General features: G+C 52.9%; 2 protein-coding genes across 2 annotated transcripts; one reads left to right on the forward strand and one right to left on the reverse strand.

Annotated features, from left to right (window-relative positions):
- Window positions 1–982: 982 nt before the first annotated feature.
- Window positions 983–21,076, forward strand: LOC118243414 (ADAMTS-like protein 2; the record flags this gene model as incomplete). The annotated part of the gene is made up of 18 exons (XM_050712289.1): window positions 983–1,024; window positions 7,183–7,325; window positions 9,045–9,120; window positions 9,617–9,719; window positions 10,684–10,829; window positions 11,517–11,640; window positions 12,904–12,984; window positions 13,386–13,561; window positions 13,831–14,260; window positions 14,744–15,164; window positions 15,657–15,763; window positions 16,330–16,459; window positions 16,811–17,024; window positions 17,280–17,435; window positions 17,814–17,984; window positions 19,663–19,839; window positions 20,466–20,610; window positions 20,734–21,076. Coding segments are annotated over 18 exons (2,961 nt in total), but the record flags the coding sequence as incomplete, so codon positions are not given.
- A 2,688-nt stretch (window positions 21,077–23,764) lies between these two features.
- Window positions 23,765–24,933, reverse strand: FAM163A (family with sequence similarity 163 member A). The gene is made up of 2 exons (XM_035537835.1): window positions 24,841–24,933; window positions 23,765–24,169 (listed from the first exon to the last, which is right to left on the reverse strand). The coding sequence occupies exons 1-2, from the start codon at window positions 24,931–24,933 to the stop codon at window positions 23,765–23,767; spliced, it is 498 nt and encodes a 165-aa protein (XP_035393728.1).
- Window positions 24,934–25,133: the final 200 nt, after the last annotated feature.

Below are 25,133 nucleotides of genomic sequence, written 5' to 3' on the forward strand. Positions count from 1 at the left end.
AACTTGCACAGTTGACTATCTCAGCACGTCAGCCCGAGAGCAGTGCCTGAAAGACTGGCATCAACAGACTTCCTTAGTCTGGAATGACCCAGATTGCTTACGGGGGTTTCATTGCTTCCTCTGAGAAGGCCTCGTGCAGAGCAGGGTGGCGCGGGCAGGCTGCAGCGGGCTCGTTCTGTGACCGCTGACGGGGAGCTGGAGGAGAAAAAGCAGCAAGCAAGGCAGTGAGACTTTTGTCCTCCGATGAACCACGACTCGCTCAGGTTGCCATATACACCTATCAGCTTTCCCTTCCGCTGAAACAGCGAAACCCAAACCACGACAGTCTAGCGAGCAGAATCTCCCCCAGCTTTACAGGATAAAGGACCAAAACCGGAGGGTGCGTGTCCCGCTGTACCCCACAGCACGGTGCCCACCCTCGTCCCCCCCAGCAGCTTTTGGGGCCGAGCTGCTGGCACCTCCGCGACCCCAGGGGGCCGGAGCAAGGAGGGGGCTCGCCCAGAGCAAACCCCGCTCCCCGCGGGGGCCAGGCTGAGCCTGCACCCCCGGCCCTCAGCCCCAGGCCGGGGTCGCCGCTCTCCTCCTCGTGTCCGCCGCCTCCCTCCACCTTCCTCCGGCGGGGGGATCGCGCCGGAGGGGCTCTCCCGGCGCCCTCTCCTCAGGAGGACGGCGGCGGGGCGGGACAGGGACGGGGACGGGGCTGAGCCCCGGGGCGGCCCGGCCCCGCCGTGCCCCGCTCCCCGCCCCCGGCAGCTCCGAGCGCCGTTCCCCCCCCCCCCTTCATCCCTCCCTCCCCCGGCGGCCGCGGGCCGCTGCCGGCCGCCCGGCAGGTTGTAAAGTCATTAACTCCCTCAGCCATGCCGGCCCGCGCCCCGGCGGCTCCTGCCACGGCCGCTGGTGGGCCGCCGCCGCGCCGCCTCCTCCGCGGCAGCAGCAGCAGCAGCGCGGCATGGCCGCCGCTCCCCGCCGCCTCCTCCTCTTCCTCCTCCTCCTCCTCCGCGCCGCCGCCCCCCTCGGCGCTAAGGTAAGCGGCGGCGGAGCCTCCCCCCCGCTCTCCCCTCGCCCTTCCCCTCAGCGCCCGCCCTGCCCGGCTCCGCGCCCCCCTCAGCCCCCGTCTGGAGCCGGGCGCCGCCAACAAAAGGCCGGCGGGGCGAGGAGGGTCCCCGGGGGGCTGCGGGGCCTCGCCGCTCGCCTCCGTGCCTGGCGGGGAGGTGACAGCCGTGCGGGGATGAAAACGGGGGTTCTGCTCACCGCTCTGCCTCCCGCAGCCGCGGGTGCGGGTTTAGGGACACCTTTATCCCCTAAGGTGCGTGTGCGGGAGCCAGAGCCCGGCGCTCCCCTTGTCCCTCCAGCCTGGCGCCCCCTCAGTGAGACCTTTCCCTTTCCCCTTTCCCCTTCCCCTTCCTTCCCCTGTGGCCAGGAGGCCAGACTCCTCTTCTCAGGGCACCGGCTGAGTCCCCCGCTTGCAGGGGTCACCACACACCCTGTGGCTTCATGTGCGAGCTTCCTGGCCAGGTCGCTCTGTGCAAGAGAGATCCTGCTCTGCTGACAGAAGGAAAAAGGGTTGTGAGTGTTTTTTTTCCTTCCCCAGACAAAGCCACGGTGAGGTGAAGCAATCTCGCACAAGCTATCTTATGCACAGCAATAGGCACCGCAGCTTTACTGCGGGTCACCCAGCTTTGTCCAGCAGAGCCTCCTGAGCTGGGGTTGTCCTCGTTTTAAGCTCAGGCGGTGTCTCGCTTCCACTGCGCTTTTACTTCCACGTGCATTCACCGCCTGCGCTGCTTACCCCCTCACTGTAGGGCTCAGCCAGACAGAAACTTCAGGCAGAGCAAGCCGGGTCAAGCTGAGCAGATGTGAAATCCTTCATCTAGGCGTGGAGGAGTCTGTTCAGGTCCGTGACTGCGTACACAAGCCTGGGCTGCTCAGGGTCCTGCTGTCTGTAGCAGTTGTGTTTGTACAGACGCCCGTGGGGACACCCAGGACTCCGTGGCTCCGGGTGACCCCGCAGAGATGAAAGATTGTACGCTGCAAGCTGGCTGCAGGCATGGCTGGTGGTATTGCTGCATGCCGTTCGATCGGTATCTTCCGTGCCAGGCCGCGCGCACAACGATCTTTAAGGGATTAACCTGCAATTGCTTTTGCTCTCTGGTTTTCTACAGCAGGGTTATACAGAGAATGCGATAGAAAGCCTCCATCCGTAGATAAGCAAATTCCTCCCTGTGTGGAGCTGTCTCGGCTCAGTGTATTCAATGCCTCTGAAAAAAACTGGTGATAGAGATACCTGTCCTGCACACCCCATATTGCTCCCTTCTTTCCCTTCAGAGATTTCCATCCATTTTACTAGGCTGTCCCGGAATAAGCGTGGTCTCCTACTTGAAGGGAATGACCTAACTAACTTGGATCAAGTATTTTATAATGACATGCCTGTGAACTTTCTTTCATGGCAGGATTATAAACAGTACTTCATAGTTCTTTGCTAGCTTCTGTTTACCAGCTTTCTAATTTGCTTCTCATCTGTGCCTCATTATACGTCCAGATTTCTGTTACTTGTCTGCTGCAATATCACATCTTTCGCAAGTTTAGCATTTTTCCCCAGATTGGTCTTCTTCCTAATCCCATAAAAATTATTCTGTATTTTTACCTCTGGGTACTTTCCCATCATGGGAAATTCCTTCTGTAGTATCTTGTTAAAATATTTCTAAGCAAAATCTAGTTTTGTATCTGCGTCCAGCATTGAATCTCTCATACAAACTATCAGCTCTACACAAATAGGCTAAAACAATGACAGAATAAGAAATAGCTTTACACAAACACCATTTTTTTGGTTAAAACATCAGGGCACAATTGCAAACACTTTTTTTTTTCAGGGCTTGCGGCAGAGTTTATTGCCACAGCTTTGATCAGAGCACAACACAGGGAACCCAGACCAGGGGGGCTGAGCATGGCCATTCATTTCCAGGAGTGTAAGATAATAATCTGGCGTCCGTTCCAGGCATTAGGACATCTAAAGCTACTTAGTATTTCAGTAAGTAGCAAAATTTGCTGTAGAGAGAAGCCTTTAGGTAAAGGATCCTGGAAATTTCTGGTAGAGGACACGCAGTTAATGACCTCGGGAAAGGTCTGTTCGGAATTTAGTTCATTTCCAGCTGCTGTTTCTTGTTGTCTTAGAAGCTCTGACAGGGCTGAGCTTACAACAGCTACTTGTGCCCTTCAGTGGTGGTCAGGGCCTTAAGGCATGTCAGGCTGCAACAGAAGGGCATACCTCTGCAAGCTCCTCTGTTAAGGCAAGCTGAACAGGGATGTTTGTTGTCTCTCTTCCTAGAAAGCTTTTTTTTCCCCCCAAGACACAGACTAATGAATCTCGAGATTCAATACGCAATATGGGAGACTAAGCCAGTGACACAGTCATTGCCATTATTCCCAGGTTTCAGGGAAACCCGTTGTAGTTTAGAGCTGGTCTGACGCACGGCAGAAAATTGTTAGAGGATTTATTTTGTCCCTTTCTGCTCTTCAGAAAGACTGCCTGGAAAACCGATAGGATGTCAGCCTGGGCTCACCCTCCTGCGCTGGGCTGCAGCATTTTGTTTGTGGCAGCCTTTGTTTGGTGTCGATGGGGGGGAGAAGGGAAACAGCTGCCGAGTCTTTGGTTAGACAGAAAAAGCTTTCAGTGGTGCTGGCTTAGAGACTGATGTTTCCATCATTGATTGGCAAATCTGGAGACAGATGTTCTACTCTGGAAGAGTTCCCCACCCTGCCTTATCTTTTCACTCTGGGCAGGAGGGCTAGAATGAGATTTGTGTGCATAATTCACAGCGGAGTGCTCCTGGTCCCCCCCTGCACCAGTCCACGCAGGCTGTACTACACGCCTTGGTCCTCAGATTACAGCAGGTTGTGGTTTTAAAGCTCTGGTCCCCCCCCAGCGAGGGGACAGGAGGGCAAGCTTCACCTGCGTGTTTGCACGGCCTCTGTCCAGTGAGGCACAGAAACAGCGTGGTTAGCCTCAGAGAGGAAGAGCTGCAGCTGTGTGATCACCTTGTGCCAAGCCACAAGTGCCTCGAGGGAAATTCTTGTGGAGAGCACCTGGCTGAGCTGGAGCATGGTTTGTCTTTGCTACCGGTGTAATTTCTAGCCTTAACATTTCGCAGCACCTAAGGAATTGTACCTGATCCTCTTCCCTGCTTTGGGCAGAGCCCCCATCCAAACCCAGGCAGAACCAGCCTTGCAAACACTGGACCTGCTCCTGTCTCCTGCTCCAGCATTTCTAGCCTGCTCCATGGGTGGTTCCGCAGCACGACACAAGTTAGAGCAGCTTTAGCATCTCCCACAACTAGGCAGTGCAAAAGAGTTGTTTTAAAGCCCATCTGACTTTCCTTTCTCCACAGAGTGTGGGATTTGCTCAGGAGCTTGGGAAACTAAAGCTAGGAGCTTATCTAATCTGGAGTCTATCCCACAGCCCTTAATTTGTTATCTGGAAATTTGGAAAATTCAAGTATCTCTAATTGAAAACAAGAGCTGTTTGTGTGTCATGGTTAATGCAGATTTATTTCTGACAATAGAGTAAATTCAGTACAGATCAGAACCAGCTGCCCCAGCTCTAAGTACCTGAGTCTGCCCTCCACATCTTCAGGCCTAGGACTCAGATGCTGTCATGCTGTAAGTCTCACTGGCCAAGGCGACAGCTCAGCATTGTCCTTGCTTGCACGAGTAAATAAATGCTCCTGAGCAAGGACCAGCAAGGGAGCTCGGTCATGGAAAACCTGAGAGCCAAATCAATCTACTTAATGTGTGATTGATTCTTCCACTGAGGGGAGGAAGCAGGAACAGGGAGTACAAAGGGGCTTACAGATATAGAGGAACACATTTTATTCCAAATCTGCTGTCGCTGCTTGAGCTGCAGCAAGAGCCTCTGCCCAAGGCATGCCCGCGATCGAGGTGGGTAGGAGGAGGTGAGCACCAGCAAGCTGAAAGCAGGGCACTGACCAGAGGAGGATCCAGCAGGCAGCTGTGGCTTGTCTTGCTTTTGAGAGCAGCAGGGCCTGTGGATCATTTACTCTAAACACACAAAATCTTTTTCATACCAGGGTAGGTCAGTAGAACAGGGCATTTCACTTCTCTTTGCTCGTTTCCCCCCTGTACTATCTCACCTATATGGACTGTAAGATCTGTGGAGCAGGACCATCTTGTAGGTTACAAATACACCAATTTTTATTACCACTTGGGGAAAAACTGTGTCAATCCTGCAGCTTCTGGTCCACATGCCTTCCCCCGGGGCAGTGCTCGCGCCCCGTGGTACTCTGTAGCTACTCAGCCACATGGAAAGATGCCAGCTCTGATTAATACCCCAGCTACGGGAGAAGCTGCTTTGCACTGAGCTCCCCACACAGACACAGATAAATCACTGTTCTTCTCCTTCCCTGCAATTGTGAAGAGCTCTTCCTCCCCAGGCCTTGAGATGCTCATCACAGAGGCGCGTAGGAGGGGTCAGGGAAAGACTTGAACTGAAAATACCTTACAGTGAGAGACCTTTAGTTTCTGTCCTGGGTAACTCTGGAAGCTACACAGTCAGCATTTCCATTTGTGGTCTGATCATATGCACTCAGACAAAAATTCTCATAGGACGCAGATTGAAATGAGCATTTGGCAGAAGAGAAAAAGGTCCTTTTGAAAACATGCTTCTTTCTTTTAAATTTAATTCTTCTCTTGAGCAACTCTGCTGCTCGCCACAGCTCTTAGTCTCAGTCAGACAACTCAAATCCAGCCAGGACATCCAAGTACATCGAAGAATTTTGTATTGTTTTCACAGTTAGCTATTGTAATCATCAAAGAGTAAAGCATCAGGTAACGTAGTGCTTTTTTTTTTTTTGCAGCAGAGCAGGTTATTTTCAACATGCTCTGGCTGGCGTATGATCGCCAAGAAGAGGCACTATGCGCACTTCAAACATACTAAGTTACAACTTAAAAACATTTGCACAAAAACAGCTGCATCTCCTCTGCCCAGTGGATGTTCTGTTGGCAGATGCTGTAGAAACAGCAAATTCTCGGGCAGGAATTACACTACAAGATGAAGAACACTTTGGTTTTATTACACCATAAAAGAGCGTCAAGCCAAGAGGCAGTCAACCAAAGTAGTGAACAGAGCACATTCAGCGAGGAGCAAACTCTGCTGAGTTTTCTTTCACATCCATCAATTATGCTTCTGCAGAACAGTTCTTCTCGACAGGACTATCAGCTGCGGCCACAAGCCTGCACATTTTGCTAAGAGTAGCACTGATACTGCTTCTCCGTGCCTTTACTTAAACATAACGGATCTTACACATGCACAAATTATTCATTTTCTTCTGCTAATACCGATAAACTGTCAGCGTTTTCTGCTGGGTAAATCACTTCCAATCACTGCCCTGTGGTAAACTCATTGCTGCATTTAACACTATTCACAGTTGTATTTCAGCAAAGAGCAAATTAGTTCTTGTATGTGCTAGTTTGCAAAAGTCCCAAGGAGCTTTTAGGCCATCAGACACAGAACGGGAGAACAGCGCAAGGAAAAAAATCTTGCTAAAACAAAGAGTCACTTACCTGCTGGGAATTATAGAGGCAGAGCCAACAGCAGCCTGCTGCAATGACCTCGTCGGGGCCAGAGGAGCTTAGGTTTGCCAAATTTAAAGGATCAGCCCTGGCGAGGCATGCTGGGTCGGGGAGAGCCCTCTGGGGAGCACGTTGTGGGGTTGGTGGCGAGAGGTCAGCAACACAGTGGTGAGATGGGATAACTGCAAGGGGCTCTGCTTCTGAAGCACTCTTGAAAATGACTTTTGTGAGGGTTGCAGGGTGAGGAGCTTGGACCTGAGCCGACTTATGCACAAAGAGGAGTTTATTCATTGTGGTGCAGCTCCAGCAGAGGACAGATGCCTGCCCCAGCCCCCCACAGCCTTTCTCCTCTCTCCTGACCACTCGTCGGAGCCAGCTGGGCAGCTGGGGCTGCGATCTGCTGGCATATCCAACTCAGGAACGAGGCCTTGGCTCAGGCTGCAGCTGGGATTATCACCACATGTCCCACCTGAGAGCCCTTCTTCACATCATGCCGGTCCCAGAGGCATCCTGCGGGTGCAGCCTCTGTCAGGCCTCCCTCCGGCCGAGGCAGCGGGCCGCCGGGTTCCCCAGCTAACCATCCTCTGTTTCTGTCAGGACAGTAGTGAGGCAGCTGATGGAGCTGGCCCCTGGGATGAAGAAGTCACCAAGTGGTGGGGAGAGTGGAGCTCCTGGTCCACCTGCTCCCGGTCCTGTGGGGGAGGCGTGATGTCCCGGGAGAGGCACTGCCTGCAGCAGAGGTACGTTTGTCCCTGCGGCACCCCTTGGCCAGCCCTAAAGGGGCAGAGGGGTGCCTCGACCCACGTTTTGGGCTCTGTAGGGCCTCAAAAAGGAAGGCAGGTGGGCAGCGAGCAAGCTGTGGGGCCTGGGGGAGACTTGAAGATGACAGGGTTGTGGGCTGGAGAAGACCAGCTTTACTCCTCCTCCCCTGTCCTTCGTAAACCCTGCTTCTCCATGGCTGCTCTGACCAACCTAACCCTGACTCGTAGCCAGTTCCTGTGCGTAGGATTTTGGCCCTTATTCCCAGACACCTTCTGGGGACTTGGTTGGCAGCAGCCAGCTCAGCCATGCCTCAGCAATTTCCCCTTTTCACTCCCTGCAGAGCTGGCAAGATTTTTTCCCCCTGTCATTTATCTGGCTGTCACCTGACAGCATCTCCGTTTGTCCCCTGCAGCTGCTACAGCCCTGGCACTGATTGAACGAGGTTTGTGGGGAGCTCCAGCTGTCCCCTGTGGGTCACCTTGCCACCAAGCCCTCCTCCTCGGGCACCTCACTAACCTGCTTCTCCCGAGCTGTTAATGAGAGCCAGCATCCCACAGCACAGCAAGCCGCAGGGGCTGCCCGGCCCCTTTCCCTTCTGCGTGAATGCACTCCAGAGCGCAGGAAGCTCAGACAAGAGCCCCCCACCTACTCTGCCTCCTGCGGAAGGAAACTTCTTTTATGTGGGCTGGTTGGCAGCATCGTGAGGGTCCAGATGTGCTGAGATGCCGTCCGTCTGGATGCGGCCTCCCCACTGACAAGGCTTGCCAATGTCTCTGCCTCTGCTTGACATAAAACCCAGCCAAAAGGTGCTGCAGCATTAAGCAAAGCAGCTTGTGAGCCAGCTGTGCCCCATGAAACAATTTTTGCCCGAGTCTGCAGACTGCCCCTGCTTCAGCTGAAAGGCAAGGCGATTTTGAAGCCTTGTGGTGCAAGTTTAAGCTTTGCCTACACTGTATAAAGCATAGCTCTGCAGGGATAGCTGCAGTACATCTAGGCAGTCCAGCTTGAGTATGGCTACTGTGCACCCTAAGTTCCCAGTACTGTTAACCCATTGTCTGCTGCTGATCTTTACCCAGAGCACAGTGCCTTAATCTGCAGTCTTAGCCTTTCTCCCCACACCTTCCCAGCTTTCAAGAACTTTTTCAGCATTTGCACGTCAAGAACTTGGACAAATGTTGCTGGCCAGAGCTAAAGCGTCAATTGCTGAGAAATTCATGGTTTTTTTTTGTCCATTACCTGTACCAAACCTCTCCTGTTAATCTTTTAAGGTGTCCATTCCCCATGGGAGGTGCCATCTCTCTGTCTACTGCTCAGTGAATTCTGAAATCAATTCCCCTGCTCATTTCAAATCGTGGGTGCTTCCACAGGAGTGGTGGATCTATTGGTCTATTGCCCTTCTGTCAGATCAACCCTACTGGAGCTCAGAGGTGAAGGGGCACAGCAGTGGCAATACGTCAGTTGCTCCCTGTCCACTCAAACTGCCCCAAAAAGAGAGTAGTTTAAAATCACACTCCACCTAAAAGCACTGAAAATATATTTCAGAGATGTTGGCTAGCATAGATACAGAAAGCTTTGCTCTGATAAAATGCCAGCATGGCTTCTTCCCATTAAGTCAGGCCTGACTTCTCAGTTATCCTCACTTTCTTAGTGTTTCATGGACCTCCAGCTCATTTCTGCATTCTCATTCTGCTTTGCAGGCTCCAGATGCCCCAGGGAACAAACAGCACCATGTGTGTTGGCCAAGCCAAACGCTACCAACTGTGCCAGCAGCAGGTGAGAACCACTTCCAGCACCGACTGGTTCTTACTGGGGGATGTGGGATGCAGGGGTCTGCACTTGGAGCTTCAAGAGCACCAGCAGTCAGGGTGCAACTGGTCTGTCAGAGGCATGGTCCACTCCTGGGGCAGCGTGCCTCTGAAAACGGGGGAGATGGGCTCTACTCTCTGGGACTGAAAGGTGGGGGAAAAGGATATAGATAGATAGATTAGATTATAGATATATTTGTTGTGGGGTGGGGGGAGGGAAGAAGTTTTTCCAGTATGCTTTTCCCTTTGCTGTAAGTAAATTTTGCAGTACTGTTAAATACAGCTATCTGAGGCGATGGAAGCCTGGCCCTTCTGCCTGTATTATAGCACCTCAGAGTCCATCACTGATTCCTTCCAGGGTGGACAGGGCATTTTCATCCTCCAAGGATGCAGCAGGGACAAGCAGCTGTCACAGCCATGGCTGCAACATAGGGAGCTTTTGATCACGTTTATTCCCTCCATAGCCCTGCCCAGCCAACACAGCAAGCTTCAAACAGCAGCAGTGCTCCAGTTTCAATGCCAAAGCCTTTGGGAAGCGCTACTACCACTGGATGCCCCTCTATCCAGGTGGGTTTTCACAGCTTCACACAAAGGATCAGGGTGAGAAAACACCTACAGAATCTTCTCAGACACAGGAGAAGGACACAGGGGGCAAGGAATGGATGCTCCTCGTTGGTCTGGAAGTGCTTTCCTCTGCTACCTCCTTTGGAGAAATCATTCCCTGTCTCTTCACAGAACCTCTCTGCCTAGCCAGGCCTTCTCTCTCACCACATTGCTCCTGTTTTGGATCCTATGTCAGCAAGCGCTGGCGGGCATACAGGACACAGGCTTCTCTGAGGTGTCTCAGCTAACCAGCAGACATCCTGGCAGAGTGGCTGTTCACTCCCTGCGTGCCTACTACCATTTTGGCTGCCTCTGTCACCCGGTGTGCTTCCCACTGGGTTGGTGGTGGGTTATTCTGAACAGGATGTCCATCCGTTTCCTGCGCAGAGGAGATAAATTGCTTCACGTGGCTTGCCAGATGGCCCTTGAGGCCCAGATTCAGCTCCCCTGAGACATGACTGTCTTTCTGGACCTGCCTGTTTTTTTCTTTCCATTAGCTGCCAAGGGAACATAGAACATCTGTACCTCTAGCTCCAGTTGCTCAGCTGGAAGGGGTGTAGCTGGCCGTGGTCGGTACAGTTGGTGCTTCTCCTACAGGTCTTTTTTGCTCTTGTGTATTTATGTGTGGCCTGGGATCTGGAATCTGCTGAGGCAGATTCCCCTGTCTGGCACAAAGGATGGCACTGTAAAGGGGAGAGGGTATGGCAAGGAAGAGGGTTTGCCATTGAGAAGCACTTCTGCCAGGCCTGGTCCCCATCTGCAGTCTCATACCACAACCCCATTACTGCCAGAAGATCTGTAGCCTTGGGGTCTCATCTCAAGAAGCAAGAACATCAAAGGTGATGTCAAACCAGCAGCATTGGTAAGAGGAAAGTCCCCTTCTTCACTGCCCATCTCTGATCACCTTGCTCTGCCTCTGTCCCTTCAGATGACTACACCAGCATCTCCAACAAGCCCTGCGACCTCCAGTGCACCACTCGGAGCGGAGAGAGACAGCTGATGGCCCGAGCACAGGATGGTACCTCCTGCAAGGACAGGACCCATCAAGGAGTCTGCATCAATGGGAAGTGTGAGGTGAGGCTCTGGAAGGAAATAACACAGAAATGGGGAGTATAAATGTGTGGTGGAACCTCCAAGGCCAAGGGCCCCAGCAGGGAAGTGAAACCAAGGCCTGGCAGGAATAATTACGCTCCCTTTTGAATGCCTATGGACTAGAACAGAGCACAAAGGACATTACATTCACATTCCCACTGAGTAACAGAACTTTCCTGCCAGTACGCAGAAGACTAGAATTGCAGGTTTGCTTTCAGAGTCATCCAAGTTGAAAAGAAAAATCTTATATTTGATTTTTCCTGCACGCAACAAGGATGAAAGATGGGTGTGTGTAGTGTTACACTGAGGCGTCTTAAAACCTCAAGTAGGCCTGCCTTTGATGCAGCATCTCCGGCAGGGTGATGCTGTATGTCACTATTACAGTGCAAAAGATTGGCTTAAAGACAGCTACAGAACAAACTGAAACAGCTTACCCAAATCTTGCTCCATTCACCTACACACACACAACCCTGTCCCAGCTTCAGGGGCACAATGTAAATGGTCACAACTTGCACCAGTGAATTTCTGCTGCTGTCAGATTCATTCATTCACCACCCTGCTCCAAGCTACCCTACACCTACACCCAGAACCTCACCTAAATAATGTGGTAGCGTTTCCTTGAAAAGACCCTGCCCCCCCAAAAACCTTTTCTTGTTTTATTTTTTGCAGCCTGTGGGGTGCGATGGGAGCCTGTATTCGCCCCGGACGATGGACAGATGCAGGGTGTGTGGAGGGGACGGCAGCACTTGCCACCGTGTCTCGGGCAGCTTCCGAAAGGCAATCTCACAGATAGGTACTCCCTGCTACCACAGTCCAGAGACTTCACCTGCTACTTCTTACCACCAACTGGCATGAAGGGTGACTGGCTTGAATGCGGGTAGGAGTTTCCCAGCTGCTTGGTGGAAAGAGCTGAAGAGTGTCGCCACCTCTGCTTAAATGCCTGTATTTTATCCTTTTAGCTTAATCAGAGGAGATTGGTTTTGATGTGCTGTATATTAGGTCGGCAAGTTTTCCCTTCACCTCTTTACTGTAGGAAGCAGCTGGGGATCTATTTGTTCTTATTGATTTTGGCATCTCCCCCACCTCAGGCGATGTGAAGAGGTCAATGAATCTTCTTTTATTTGTGCTAGGCGTTCACTGGAAGCTTAGGTTCCTGTGATGAGGGTCATGGCATTTGTTTCAGCCTGCACTTAGTCTCCAACTTTCCCCAGTCCTATGGTTGTCACAGCTGAGGGACAGTCCCTCTGAAATGAGGCTGAGATTAACGGTTCATCTCCTGCCACCTCATGGCCTATTCCTCCACTCATAGAAGAAATAGACTGTGGTATACTCATTAGTAATTAACTGTGGTTTGAGGATGTTTTAGAATGTCATTTCACATTGCTGTAGTTCCACTAGCCTACCTCATTCTCCACTGGGATGCTAGACCAGAGAAGCACTTGGGCTCCTTTCCAGGTTGGGGTAATGGTGCTGACCTCTCTAGCAGTACACAAACAGTCTTGGCATTCTGTTCCAGCTCTCATAAAATCTTACAGGGCAGGAAAAAAAATAATGAATTTCTATCAGGAAAGACAAGCTGGCAAACCCACACAACTTTAAGAGCCTTCTCACTTCCTCTCCATTTAAAGGTCAATCTTTATGCTCCTCTTGAGACAAATTCTGTTGAGTCAGGAGCTGAGGGGACCTGCACTCTTCTCCCTCCACCCTTCAGCATTAACGTTAGTCACTAGTAAGCTTTTTCTGTGCTCTCGCCAGAAAGCTTGAGAGCATACACCTAAAGCCACACAGCTATACTTGTACAATTCCTTTTTAACAAACCCAGCTGTAGTCAGATTGAGCCTTAGAGACCTGTAATGGTCATCTGTAAAGGGATTTCAGAGGGGAGCTAGGATTGGAGCTCACAGCCTGGCGTGATGTGTTTATGTCCTTAAATGACCTGCTAGGGGTAGCTCTGCCGTCCTACTTGCACACTTATCCCACAAACTTCTTTGTCTATGTACACCTTTTTATTTCGTCCTCAGGGTTTCCTCACCTCCATTCTGTTCCTGCTCCTCAGGTTATGTGTTCATCACCAACATCCCTGCCGGTGCCACGGACATCCTCATCATTGAGCGCAGGAAGACAGAAAACATCCTGGGTAAGCAGAGGATCCAGAGGAATGTGGAGGTGCCAGTTCAGCTGCCTGGGAGGTGGGAGGACTCCCCTGCTGTGGGAGAACTATCTGTGAGCTCCAGGGTAGCACAGAGCCAAGGCTACCACGTCTCCAGCAACCAGGGGCAGGAGGGATGTTTGGAAACCAAGCTCACTGGGGACAGTCTCTGCTATAAAGACATTTGTGCTCTTGTTGGAGAGAGAAGTGAAAGCACCAAGCACAGAACACCAGTGATCTAAGTGGAAGATCAGTGCTGGAGAGGCCTGAGCTCCTTGATTTCTAGAGGGCTTTTCTCAATCACAAGCCATTTGTTCTCCTTAGAGCCAGTGCAGCCTCAGTGCTCTGTATGGAATATCATATTTGTCTCTTTTTTCTCTTCTTTGAAGCACTCGCTGATGAATCCGGGCATTTCTTCTTCAACGGCAACTCTGCCATTGACAACCCCCAGAACTTCAGGGTGGCTGGCACGATTTTCAAGTACCGGCGGCCCTCGAGCCTGAACTCAGATGGGCTGGAGTATATCATAGCTCATGGGCCCACTAACCAGTCTCTGAACGCCATGGTAAGCGAAGAGCTAATTTTAGGCCTTCCTGTCTCGCCTGTCCCAAAATTGTGAGCCTCCCCAGGCAAATGGAATATTCACCTTGTTCCCAACCCAATTGCCAGTGGCTGAGGAAGCCAGGTACTGCCTTGCAGGGTTTCCTCTTGGGTTTGTGACGATGCTTTCCTCTCTTATCATCTGTCACAGTGTAGCCGTGGTTAGAAGAGGTCTCTGTGAAATACATGCCCTTAAAATAAAATGGTTTTTGTTTTCTTCCCTGTTTCCTCCAGTACTATAACTTCAATGGGAAAATGCCACATATAACTTATGACTACACTGTACCACGGACACCACCACCTCTCCGAACTGCAGCCCCTGCTGTAGACAGACCTCGCTATCATCACCTGCTAGAGACCAGCCAGAACTATCCTGCTCCAGCCAACTCCAGGGCTGCCAAGGACTCCAATGCCACATGGCTCTCCCTGCCACCAGATGACACCAGTGAACAGCTTCCCCTAAGAGAAAGGCATGCAGATTTAGGCTTCAGCCATCCACACTTCTTCCAGACCAACTCCACCAGTCAGCCTCGGGGCTGGGTCTGGGAACAAGGTGAAGAAAAGGAGAAGTATGACTTCCAGATAAGACAGGTCTACCATGCAAACACAGCAGGAGAGGAAGAGGAGGACGAAGCAGCAGCAATCGGTGGAGAAACAGAATTGGGTTGGTTGATTTATTTTTCTTTCTCTTGCAAGTCTGCATTCATTGAAAGTGGATGTTCCTTATTGGCTTACTTGAAATCTAGAGTGGCTTTCCCATTGGGGCAGCCAGAAGAGAAGGATGGTTAATAGCAGGGGTGGAGACTGTCAGGGAGCAGTAAGGGCTGGTTGCTCCTTAAGGGAAGGGGAGCAAAGCTGAGGTTGATCTGGGAAAGCCAAACAATTCAGGAACAGAACTAGGAGCAAAACTCACCTACAACATAGGTGAGGCCAGACTGAGCTTAAATGGAGCTCCTGGGCCGTGGACAGAGAGCGTGTGGGGATGCCATGTGAGGCTGGTCAGGGCAATTAAAGCCTGTTGGGTGCACCATGCTGGCACCTTATGATTTTAAGGCCAAATACTTTTTTTCCCCTTACTAGACACCTAAGCCATGTGTTGAAGTCTAAGTCATACAAGACAGTTAAAGCGTCCCCGTTTCTACTCCAGCCCTCAGATTCAATCAGATTTCCATCAGCACAGCTGTACCCTACAGCACGAGGAGATCAGAGCTCTCGGAGAACAGCCACGCAGCGTCCTCCAGGCTTCGTCTCTTCAGGCGGCTGTGTCACCGAGACCTGCACAACACTGCCTTCTGTAGGGAGCTGCAGCACCTGGCAGCCAGGCTGGCCCAGAGGAACTCCACAGCAGGACTATGGACCCAGACGGCTGCCCGGTGGCTGCAGGGCCTCCACAAAGCACCGTCCCGTAAGAACTCACTGGAGGACTTGAAGGTGGAGGCATATGCTGGGAGTCAGGGGGAAGCAAGCAACTACAGCGTGATGGCATCTGTGGAGAGCCCTCTGTTAGGTGCCAGCACAACCGCGGACTTCAGCCAGGCAGAGCCTCTGCAAGCCCCTGGCGCTGAAAGGTGGCACTTGGTTTCCTGGGCAAAACAGGAGCGTGGTTAGCTGGGGAGGGAGGGTTGAACCAATCCTCTGGTAGTCTCACCACTGTCCTTGATGTCCCCGTTCTCCAGTGTCTCTCCATGGCAGCTGTTGGAGATCCTTGAGCAATGGTGTGTCCCCCAAAAGACTGGTTGGCGTAGCTCCTGGTCTGACACAGAGCTTCCAGAACCTATTTTGTGTCCTCCTGCCTCAAAGGGATCCATTTAAATAGGTTCTGAAGGACCTGCAGTGCTGTGGTTATTCACAGCCTTGCTAGTTGAATACAGGAGGTGGATCAAGGTTTTGCACTCTCTGCTTGTCATTGGGGCATCTTGTCCAAGGTGGGGGGAGATGGTGATGGAGAGCAGGAACAATGGGTTTCATCCCATTTTCAAAGAAAGTAAGGAGGAAATTTAATACATTTCATGTTTGCAGCAATTTTCATCTTTATCTCATGCCACCTCCTCTCTTTGCAGCAATGAGTTTAACATGAGCCCCGTGGGCCACGATGATATCAGCTTGGCTGACATGTATCGCTGGAAGGTCTCAGCTTATGCCCCCTGCAGCTCCACGTGCACTTCAGGTAGGTGAAGACCTGATCCTTATTTTCAAGACGGGTTCATCCCGGTAACTTCCTTTAATTGGAATTCACACACTGGCCCCCAATTTCTTTGCCATTTGGTTCCCTCTTTTTATGGTATCTAGAGAGGGCAGATGCATTTTGGTGGAAAACCAGGATATTATTGCAATGCCATTGGTCTTAGAGTGGCATCTTGAAGTGATTGACTCTTGTAATCAGTGGTGCAATCGTGAATTTCCGTACTTTGTAGGATGAGTTTTGGCGTCAGTTTTCCTTCCCAGGATGGGAGGTTAGGATGACAGCCCTCAGAGGAGTCTGGGGAGAGAAACGGAGCCATCCAGAGCATCTGGCTGATTTTTGTTTGGAGCCTTTTATCAGTTCAAGCCTTTCCTAGGCAACTGATCGTGCGAGGGAGGTCCTTTTTGGCTGCTGATGGAGAAAACACTGGTATTTTTAAAATTGCAGGTAGAGTTTCAGAGGCAGTGAACGGTCTTCAATAATTTAATCATAGTTGAGGGAGACTTTTGCATCTGGTAGAGCCTGACCAAGAGAGGATCTTAATTGTCCAGCAGGTATCAGTGCCTCCTATGCGATGTGTGTCCGGTACGATGGAGTGGAAGTGGATGAAACATACTGTGATGCCCTGACCCGACCAGAACCTACTCACGAATTTTGCACAGGCAGGGACTGCCAGCCTAGGTGAGTGGGAACAACATGAACGGTCCGTGGGTACTACACATCTTAGTGAGGATTATTTTTGGCTCGGCAGCCATTTCGGGGCCGGAAGTTGTGCTTAAATAGCTAAACCCACATACCTTCATGTGCACAAAAAAGGGAAGGAATTTGTTGTGTCTAAATTACCTGCTAAGCACAAAGCTGTCTTTCAAGACCAGACCCCCTTAACACCAACATCTACGTGATCAGCAGATTCACAACAGCAGTTACTGGGTCAGGGAGTCCCAGGAACACAAGCACTCCCCAGCCATCCTCTGTCCCTTGGTCCCCTTACCTGGGTTTTCCTTTGTGCTTTCTCTCCCGGTGCTCGTGGAGGTGGGAGACCAGCCGGTGGAGCGAATGCTCCAGGACCTGCGGCGAGGGCTACCAGTACCGCACCGTGCGCTGCTGGAAGATGCTGGCTCCGGGCTTTGACAGCTCCGTTTATGATGACCTCTGTGAGTCAGCTGGGCTGGCCAGGCCCATGGAGAGGAAAGCCTGCAAGAACAAGGCCTGTGGGCCTCAGTGGGAGCTCTCCGAGTGGTCTGAGGTAGGCAGCAGGGGAGCTTTGCATCTGAGGATGGGCAGGGGCCTGGAGGAAAATGACAAATGTTTGGCGCTTCCTTCTGGTGAGTACTGAGGAAGCCCTGCCCAACTGTGCCCTGTGGAAGCAAGTACTGCCTTTACCCCCTTTTCTCTTCCCCTGCCGGGGCCCTTCCCCCGTCCGCAGCAGGAGGAAAACACCTCTGCTTGTCCCTCTTGTGCTCTGCTTCTGAGCCCAGGGGGTGGCTCTGTGTTGTTGCAGTGTTCAGCCCGGTGCGGCACCCAGGGGACGATGAAGCGGGAGGTGCGCTGCTCGGTGGAAGCACCCCTCTGCGACGAGTCCCGCAAGCCCAGCAGTGAGAAGGCGTGCTCAGGACCCCCCTGCGACCGCCGCTGGACTGCTTCCGACTGGGGCCCGGTGAGTCCAGAGGGACTGTTGCTCCCTCCCCTGACACTGGGTGTACAGGGCTGGCAGGAGAGGGCAGACAGGCAGTCACACTGCTGGTCTGCTGGCTTTCGTCTGGCAGAGGCTAGAGAATCAGTGATAATCTGCATTTTTGCCTCTCCGTGCTGTAAGCTTTGGTAAAGTCTGAGGGGAGCTCTTTAATAATTTGGGAACCTCCTGGCACCTGAAGAATGGACCCCCCTGACCAGATGTACCTCTAAAGACCCTTGGGGTCGAGTGCCACACAGCCCCAAATGCAAGCCTAGGCTCCAGGCTCAAGACCCCCAGCAAACCACTGATGGTGGCCCCTCAACCTTCCTGCTGTATCTAAATGCCCTCTGTTCCTCCAAGTGCTCAGGTGCCTGTGGTGAGGGACGCATGAGCCGCTTCGTCGCGTGTCGCAACCTGGAGGGCAAGGTGATCTCTGACGCCCAGTGTGACCCAGCCGCCAAGCCCCTGGCTGTCCACCCGTGTGGAGACAAGAACTGCCCTGCGCACTGGGTGGAGCAGGAGTGGGACCAGGTAAAGCCCAGCCCAGCCCCGTGTCCTCAGCTCTCCTTCCCACCCCACATCCCACAGGAGCTGGTGGGTGCCTGGCTCCCTTGGCAGAACTGTACCCTTGTCATAGCTCCTTCCACAAAGAGCTCCTTCCCTCTTTGGGAAACGCCCCAGTTTGTCCCCCCAGTACCTCAAGGTTTGTGGCACTTGCTGCCTTCCCAGGGACCTCCATTGGAGGGCAGCAATGTCCTAAGGAAATCCACCTCCTCTCCCACCTCTGGCTCCCAGCTGGCCGCTACAGGCACCTCAGCAGAGCTCTGTCCAGAATCTGCACTCACCTCCCCAAGATTTTGGTCCCACCACCAGAGAGAAAGCCCCAGAAAAAACAACTGGTTCTCTGATTAATAATAGCCAGAGGTAAGCCTGGACCACAGCCCAAGTCCCTGCCCTGGAAGTCACATCCAGCCCAAGAACGCTTACTTGCCTCAGGACTCAGAGTCAAGTGAACACGGCCCAGATGCCTCATTCTATCCAGCCATCGTTCTCACCAGCCTACTCCCTCTCTGTTGGTCAAGGGGCTTTGGGCTTCCCATGACAAGCTGGTCCAAATCCCAGAGCATCCAGAAGGAACACATTGACTCACTTGTGGGGTTTGACCTTGTAAAGTCTTGAGAAAAATAGGGATTCACAGAGCATTAAGGAAGAAGGTCAGAGAAACAACCAAGCTCTCCCTCCCCCTCCAACCACAGCTAAGCCTCTGTTCTCCTTTTTGTAGCCTTCCTAGTTGTTGACTGCGTTCAGCTGTGTCCCTCCAGCACTAGTTAATGAGCAGAAACTGGTTAAACCTGGGGACCTGTGGCAGTCCTGTCACCCTTTCCTGCTCTGGCCCATGGTGTGGGTCACATACAATGCTGCGGTACAATTTTTCAGTTATGCCCTGATGATTAAACTGACCTGAACCCTGAAAGGCCAGCTGGGCTCCCCACCTTTGCCTGTGCCAGCATCTTTGCTCTGTTCTCTCAGCTGATCAGCTGTGGGTGAGCTGTTCACAGGATGACTCAGGAGGGATGCAAGCCAGCTGTGCTGGCCCTGGCATGGTGAAGACAGGCACAAAGCAGTGAAATCTCAAGCTGGCAACTGCTGTTGTGGGCATCAGGGAGCAGAGCAGAACTAGAATCAGATCCTGCCTCCTACTGCCTGCTTCTCTTGGTGTTGCCCTGAGAAGCTGAGCCCTCCCACCTATGCCTGCATGGCTTTGGGCTGAGCTCAGGTACTTCTCCATGCAGCTCTCCTGTAGTGCACCAGTTTGATCCCCTTGGCCCACACACTGCTTGTCAGTGTTCCAAGATACAGGTTGCTGCACAAATATGCTACACGGTCTTTGAGGACATAGAGGTACATAAAATAAGACAGAAACAGCCTTTTGTAGTCTTACCTTGACTCTTCCAGGTCCCTTGTGGTAGCTGCTCTCAGGCCAGCCAAGCTCAGTTCAGCATCCCCCGTGGATGGATTATACACAGACAACCAGCTCCTGTCCCTGCTCCCCAAGAAATTCAGCTCCCTTGCAGGCAGCTGTTGCTCCTGTGACTACCCCCATCAGACTGGTGTTAGCACACATTAAGCACCTTGCTTCTGAGCAGGATGCCATCTTACCTGAAGCTGTACAGCCAAGGAGCATCATCTGTTATGTTTTCTTTCCCAGTGTGATGCCAGCTGTGGGCGAGGGATGAAGACCAGGGTCATCTTGTGCGCAGGCTTGGAGAATGGGGTGTACAGGGAGTACCCTGAGAAGCGCTGTGAAGCCTCCCAGAAGCCTGAGGAGCAAGCTGCCTGTTTCAAGAGGCCGTGTTCGACATGGTTTACTACCTCCTGGTCGCAGGTAGGGCTCAGGGAGGTGGGGAAGGGGGAGATGAGGCCTCATAACCCTGGTTGATGGTGTACAACCTGCACTGAGGATTTCTAGCATCCTGATCTGCTGAGGGCTCTGGTAGGACTGGACAGGACTGCGAGCTCTCTCATTTAGCAGACCAGGCAGCAGAGGGAGAGACTGGCACACAGGAGCTGGAGAGCATGTGGGTTATGGCCTCAGGCAAGAGCATGCACTGCACTGCAGGCATTACAGCCATGTCTCCTCTGCCAGGACTCAATGTTCTGTCCTTCCCTTGATTTTCACTAGTGAGCATTTAGGGAATGGGGGTAGGCAAAGCTGGGGCTGACTCACAGCATCCATTTTGTCCATCGTCGATCATAGCATCAGTGTTCAAAGCAAAACCAACTCCGATCTGCATTAAAAAGCAGAAAGCAAACTCCTCCCTCGCCCTGCCCCAGCTTCCAGAGGCTCTCCTCCAGCAACCAAAGGGGAGCTAAATCTGAGATCAGTGTGGGATCTGACCCAAGTCTCCTCAAGAATAGTCTCCAAAGGGAGGCCTTGCTGGAAGAAAGAACTCGGGACCTACAGAAAAATAAAAACCTGCCTCTCACGATCCCTTCCCTCAATCTCCACAGTGCAGCAAGACGTGCGGTGCTGGTGTGCGGCTGCGCGAGGTAAAGTGCTACCAGGGGGAAGCGTTGGCTCAGGGCTGCGACCCTGCTTCCAAACCAGAAGCCAGGCAGACGTGCCAGCTCCAGCCGTGCCCCACAGAGGCACCAGGTGAGGCCAGGAGGGCAGGGAGGGAGGGAGAGAAGCCCTGGGAGCCCTTTACTCCTCCAGCTCTCAACTGGGGGAAGCACATCTCCCTTTGTAACCCTTTCTGTGGATGCTTCTGCTCCCCAGAAGAAGACTGTGAAGACAAAGCGACGGCCAACTGCGTGCTGGTGCTGAAGGTGAAGCTGTGCTCTCACTGGTACTACAGGAAGGCTTGCTGCCGGTCGTGTCGGCTCAAGTCACCCTGACTACTACCAGCCTGTAGTTCCCTTCCAAATTCAGGGGCAAGAGCCCCCTTGAGCCAGACTTTACCACTTGAAGCCACACCACTTGGCTTGGCTGTGGAGCCAGTCCCTGTAGACGAGCCTGCTCAGTGAGGAAGGACTCCTAGGACTTAGTCATCACCGTTCCCTCTCCACCAAGAGGTTTTTATTCAAAACAAATGATCAGTTCCTAGAAAGCTACTGAGAAGCGAGTTGGGAAAGCCTGTCCCTGCTGTCAGTCATCTCTGAAGAGCGCTAGTTGGAGGTGGTGGGGCGCAGAGGCCAGCCCACAGCAGGGCACAGACCACAGCAGCAGTCGCTCTGCCCTGCCCTGCAGATTTTTCTACTACAAGGGTAATTTCCAAAACACAGCCCAAAAATTCTGTGTCACAATAAAGAGCTAAACCATGAATCTGTGGTTTTTGGGATGCATGTACCTAGGTCCGGGCAAGGGAGGAAGAGGGACGTGAGAGGAACAAGAGCAGGAGCAGGTAAAGTGAGGTGGAAAAATCCTTGCACCAGGACACTTATAGGGCAGCACTGTATGAACCCCATTTTGTGTTGCCTGCCAAAGAACAGCAATCACTCCTGTTTTGTATTTCAAAGTCCTCATTTATTTCTGACATTGAGTTTGGACCCATAGCTCAGCAACAAAGACAGAGAATAATAACAGGAGAAATCTGAAGTGGAAAAAATCTGAGATCCCTGCCCCCACCCTGTGCTGTTCCTCCACCATTCCCCAAACCTCACAACCCACAGCTGTATCTCCCGTGTCTCCTGCCCTTTCGGACTCACCCATCCATCTGCAGCCATGCCAGGCCAGGGGTTTGTGCTGGCTGCAAGGACGATCCTCGCCTTGGCCATCCGGCGACTTGGGATCTGCCTCACCAGCCGTGGCACCCTGTTAGCTGGCGACAGGTCACATTTCATTTGCATGTGATGGTGATGACGATATGGTTGCCTTCCTCTCACCAGAGGGGTGACCACAGAAGCAAAGCCTGGTGTGTTATTCCCAACCAGACTGGGTCATGGTAGGAAGCCTTGCTTCACGCCAAGAGGTAGAGTTGGGTGCCGGGAGCTGCCGTGCCCTCGGGTCACGCTGTGATGATAACTTCACATGGCTCCGAACAGGAAGGAGACCTAGCTGAGCTCTAGCAGGAAAGGACAGGATTCGCCGGGTTAGCCAAGAAAAACAGTTAGAGACTATATTCCTGGGGAGGAGGACTGGATGGGAGCCAGGGACTATCAGCCAGGGAGCTTCACTGCTGCTAACTTTCTTCTTCCCCCTGCCTGCCCTTAACGTGAGAGGCCATGAAGACCTGCTCTCACTATTTGGAGAATGGAAGGAGACTGTAAAAGAGATGCAGCTAGACTGAGTCTGGGGATAATGGAAATGCAATGTCTTTCTGGTCCGGAGATGGAGGAGACAGTGCATAATGTTTGCTCAAAAGGCTGTGTAAAATGCGGGCTGGGGCACGGTGTTCAGATTGCAAGGACCGTCATCACATTTGGCATTCGTCTGGCTCCTTTTCTTTGGGTAGTATGAGCAGAGGTACCAAGCCATGAGCAGGTCCAGCGTGTCAATTAGCCTTTTGCCTGCTAACGAAGACATCTGAGGCTGATGCAGCACATGCCTCCATACCGAGACCTCCTTCACCTGTGCTTGAATGGGGAGGTCAAGAATTACCAATCCAAATCCTTCTGGTAGTCCAATTTCCAAACTGTGGAGGTGCAAAAAATCCCAAAACCAAACCATTTCAATTTCTGAGCAGTTCTGCCCGATATGGCAAAGGCAAGGCAAGCGGCTCCTGCTACTGCTTCTAGCAGCATCCGCACGGCCAGGGGGAGCTGGGCTGGCTGCATCCCTCCCCCTGCCATTAACAGGGAGCGTTGGTTGCTATGGGAAGTGCCCGTGAACGATGGAGATGTCCTTTTGGTCATTTTTCACCTAATTTGATTTATGGAGGAAGAAGGAACTTTCCCACGTTCGTTCTGCAGACGGAGCCGCTGGCTGAGCTGTCGTTAGCAGTTGCGGAGCCACCGAGCCCAGGCTCGGGTCTTGCAGCCTCTTCTTCCAGAAGTAAAAGAGGGGGGACCCCGAGCACCTGGAAATCATGCTCCATTAGAGGTTGTGATCCTTGTACAGGAGGAGACCTGACCTGGCAGTCTCTGCTGTTGCGAGCAAAAGCCATCCTAAAACCAGCTGTGCTTGGCTGGGGGTCTGGGTAGGGCTTTGGATGCTGAAAGTGATCAAACTGCAGTTACCTAGGGGTGCAAACCTCCTCGTAAGTAAAGTCTTGATATCTTTATGGGCCCAAGCTAAAACCGCTCCTAAGGAAGCTCGTGAGGAGTGGAAGAGGTGGGGTTTTGGCTGCAGAGGGATCTACCTGTGCCCATTTGCGTGGGTCTCACAAGCGATTTCGCCTCCCCTCGCGGCGATCCAAATCCTCTCTGGTAACTTCTTCCACGTGCGTGCAGACTGACATGGCCGGGAGCCGGTGCCCTGTTTTCGGCACTAACACAGAAGCAAAGTGCTCACGGCGTCCTGGCCTCCCCTTCCTCACATCCCCCCGTGCTGTGGGGGCTCCCCTCTCCATCCGTCGGGGTGGTTGTGTGGGGACTCCGGGGAGCCTCGGGTAATTAGGTTCGTTTGTACTGTACATAGCCCTCATTAGACAAGTCCCTTCAGGAGATAGAGTAGTAATTACACTTATTGTGGGTTCAGAGACCGCCGTCTCGACATCCTCCTTCGATGTCTCCCTTACCTGTAAAGCTTTGCCATGCCGGCTCAGCAGGAGGGCTGCACGGGTCCCGCGCTCCTCCCTTGCACGGACCCCCCCCCCCCGGCCAGGGGGGCGAAAATCCCCATCCCTCAAGCAGGTCGCATTGCGGGGGGGTCACACCTCCGTGCTGATGGCCCTCGGCGGGGGGAAACTCTCGCGGAGGACGCCGTGCCGGCTCAGCGCGAAGCCCTGCAGGGCCGCCAGGTTGACGGGTGGCCCCATCTCCTTGTAGCAGGCGGGTGCGTAGGCAACCCGCTCGCCCCCGTTGCGCACCATGTCGGGGGTCCGTATGTAAAAGGGGGAGCTGTAGGGGGAGCAGGTCGGGCAGCGGGGGTGAGCCCCGTGCTGGTTGAGCTCGGGGACGGGCGTGGGGCTGCCCTGCCCATCCACGACGCGGGAGTTGCAGGCATTACACGTGCCGGGATGAGAGTGCGTGGGAAGGTCGGGCTCTTCCTCTTCCTCCTCCTCCTCCTCCTCCTCCTCTTCCTCATCGGAGTCATCTTTCTTGCAGCAGTAGTACTGTGGGAGACGGATAGGGCTTTATGAGAAAGCGCGGGCACAATGAGTTAGAGAGGAAGGAATGGGGAGAGGCTGAAATTCAGCCTCATCCATCACATTTGGCTGCCACAACTTAAGAAAGGCCAGCCTCGACTCTGTTAATAAATAAAAATAATTATAAACAAACAAACAGAGTAGAGGTGGGAAGAGAAAAGTGGTGAAGCAGGAGTGGAAGGATGCAGCTGGGGGGGACTCATCCTTTCCCCTGGCAGCGGGGTTTGCATGGGGAAGGTGTTTTGGGATGCCACCCCCCAAGTAACCGCTGTGCTTCCCATCACGTTGCTGCATGGCGCAGACTTTGCATTAACTTTTAAAAAGCAGGAGGTTGTAGCCGGCCGTTGTTGAAAGCCTCCTCGTCTAATTTACATGGGGGGAAAAAAAAAAAAAAAAAGCTCTCCATCTGGTATTGCAGACCCAGCCAAGCCTACACCTGAATGAGCAAGCGCTGCAGATCCTCAAAAGCCTTGGGGGAGGCAGCCTGTGCTGGGAGGAGGAACAGCAGCACCCAGGGAGGTGGGGTGCTGCAGCTCCCTGCCCATCACCAGGGAGAAGCCCCCCAGACCCCTCCTGTGCCAGCGATGCTGCTGGGATCCCCGCAGCCCCGGTGTGACGGGGACGCCCCCGGCGCTCACCTGTAGCCTACAGTAGCAGAGCACGGCAATGATGCACAGTAGGATCACTGTCGCTAGGATTCCCCCGGTGATAACAACAGTTCCTGCTGTCATCCGCCCGATTCTCCATCAAACTCTGAAAGGCAGGATGTGACCATAGAGCTTGGGGGCTACAAGGACACAGGGACAGGCATCGCGTCCCCCTGCCACCCGGGGGCCACTTACCCAGGAAAGCGGTGGCCGAGCCTCGTAGTCACGCCGGCCCTGGGGTGGCCGGCCGGGACTGGCAGCTCCGCATGGCCCCAGGGAGATGC

This window comes from Cygnus atratus, chromosome 8 (assembly GCF_013377495.2).
Source record: "Cygnus atratus isolate AKBS03 ecotype Queensland, Australia chromosome 8, CAtr_DNAZoo_HiC_assembly, whole genome shotgun sequence".
NCBI lineage: Eukaryota > Metazoa > Chordata > Aves > Anseriformes > Anatidae > Cygnus > Cygnus atratus.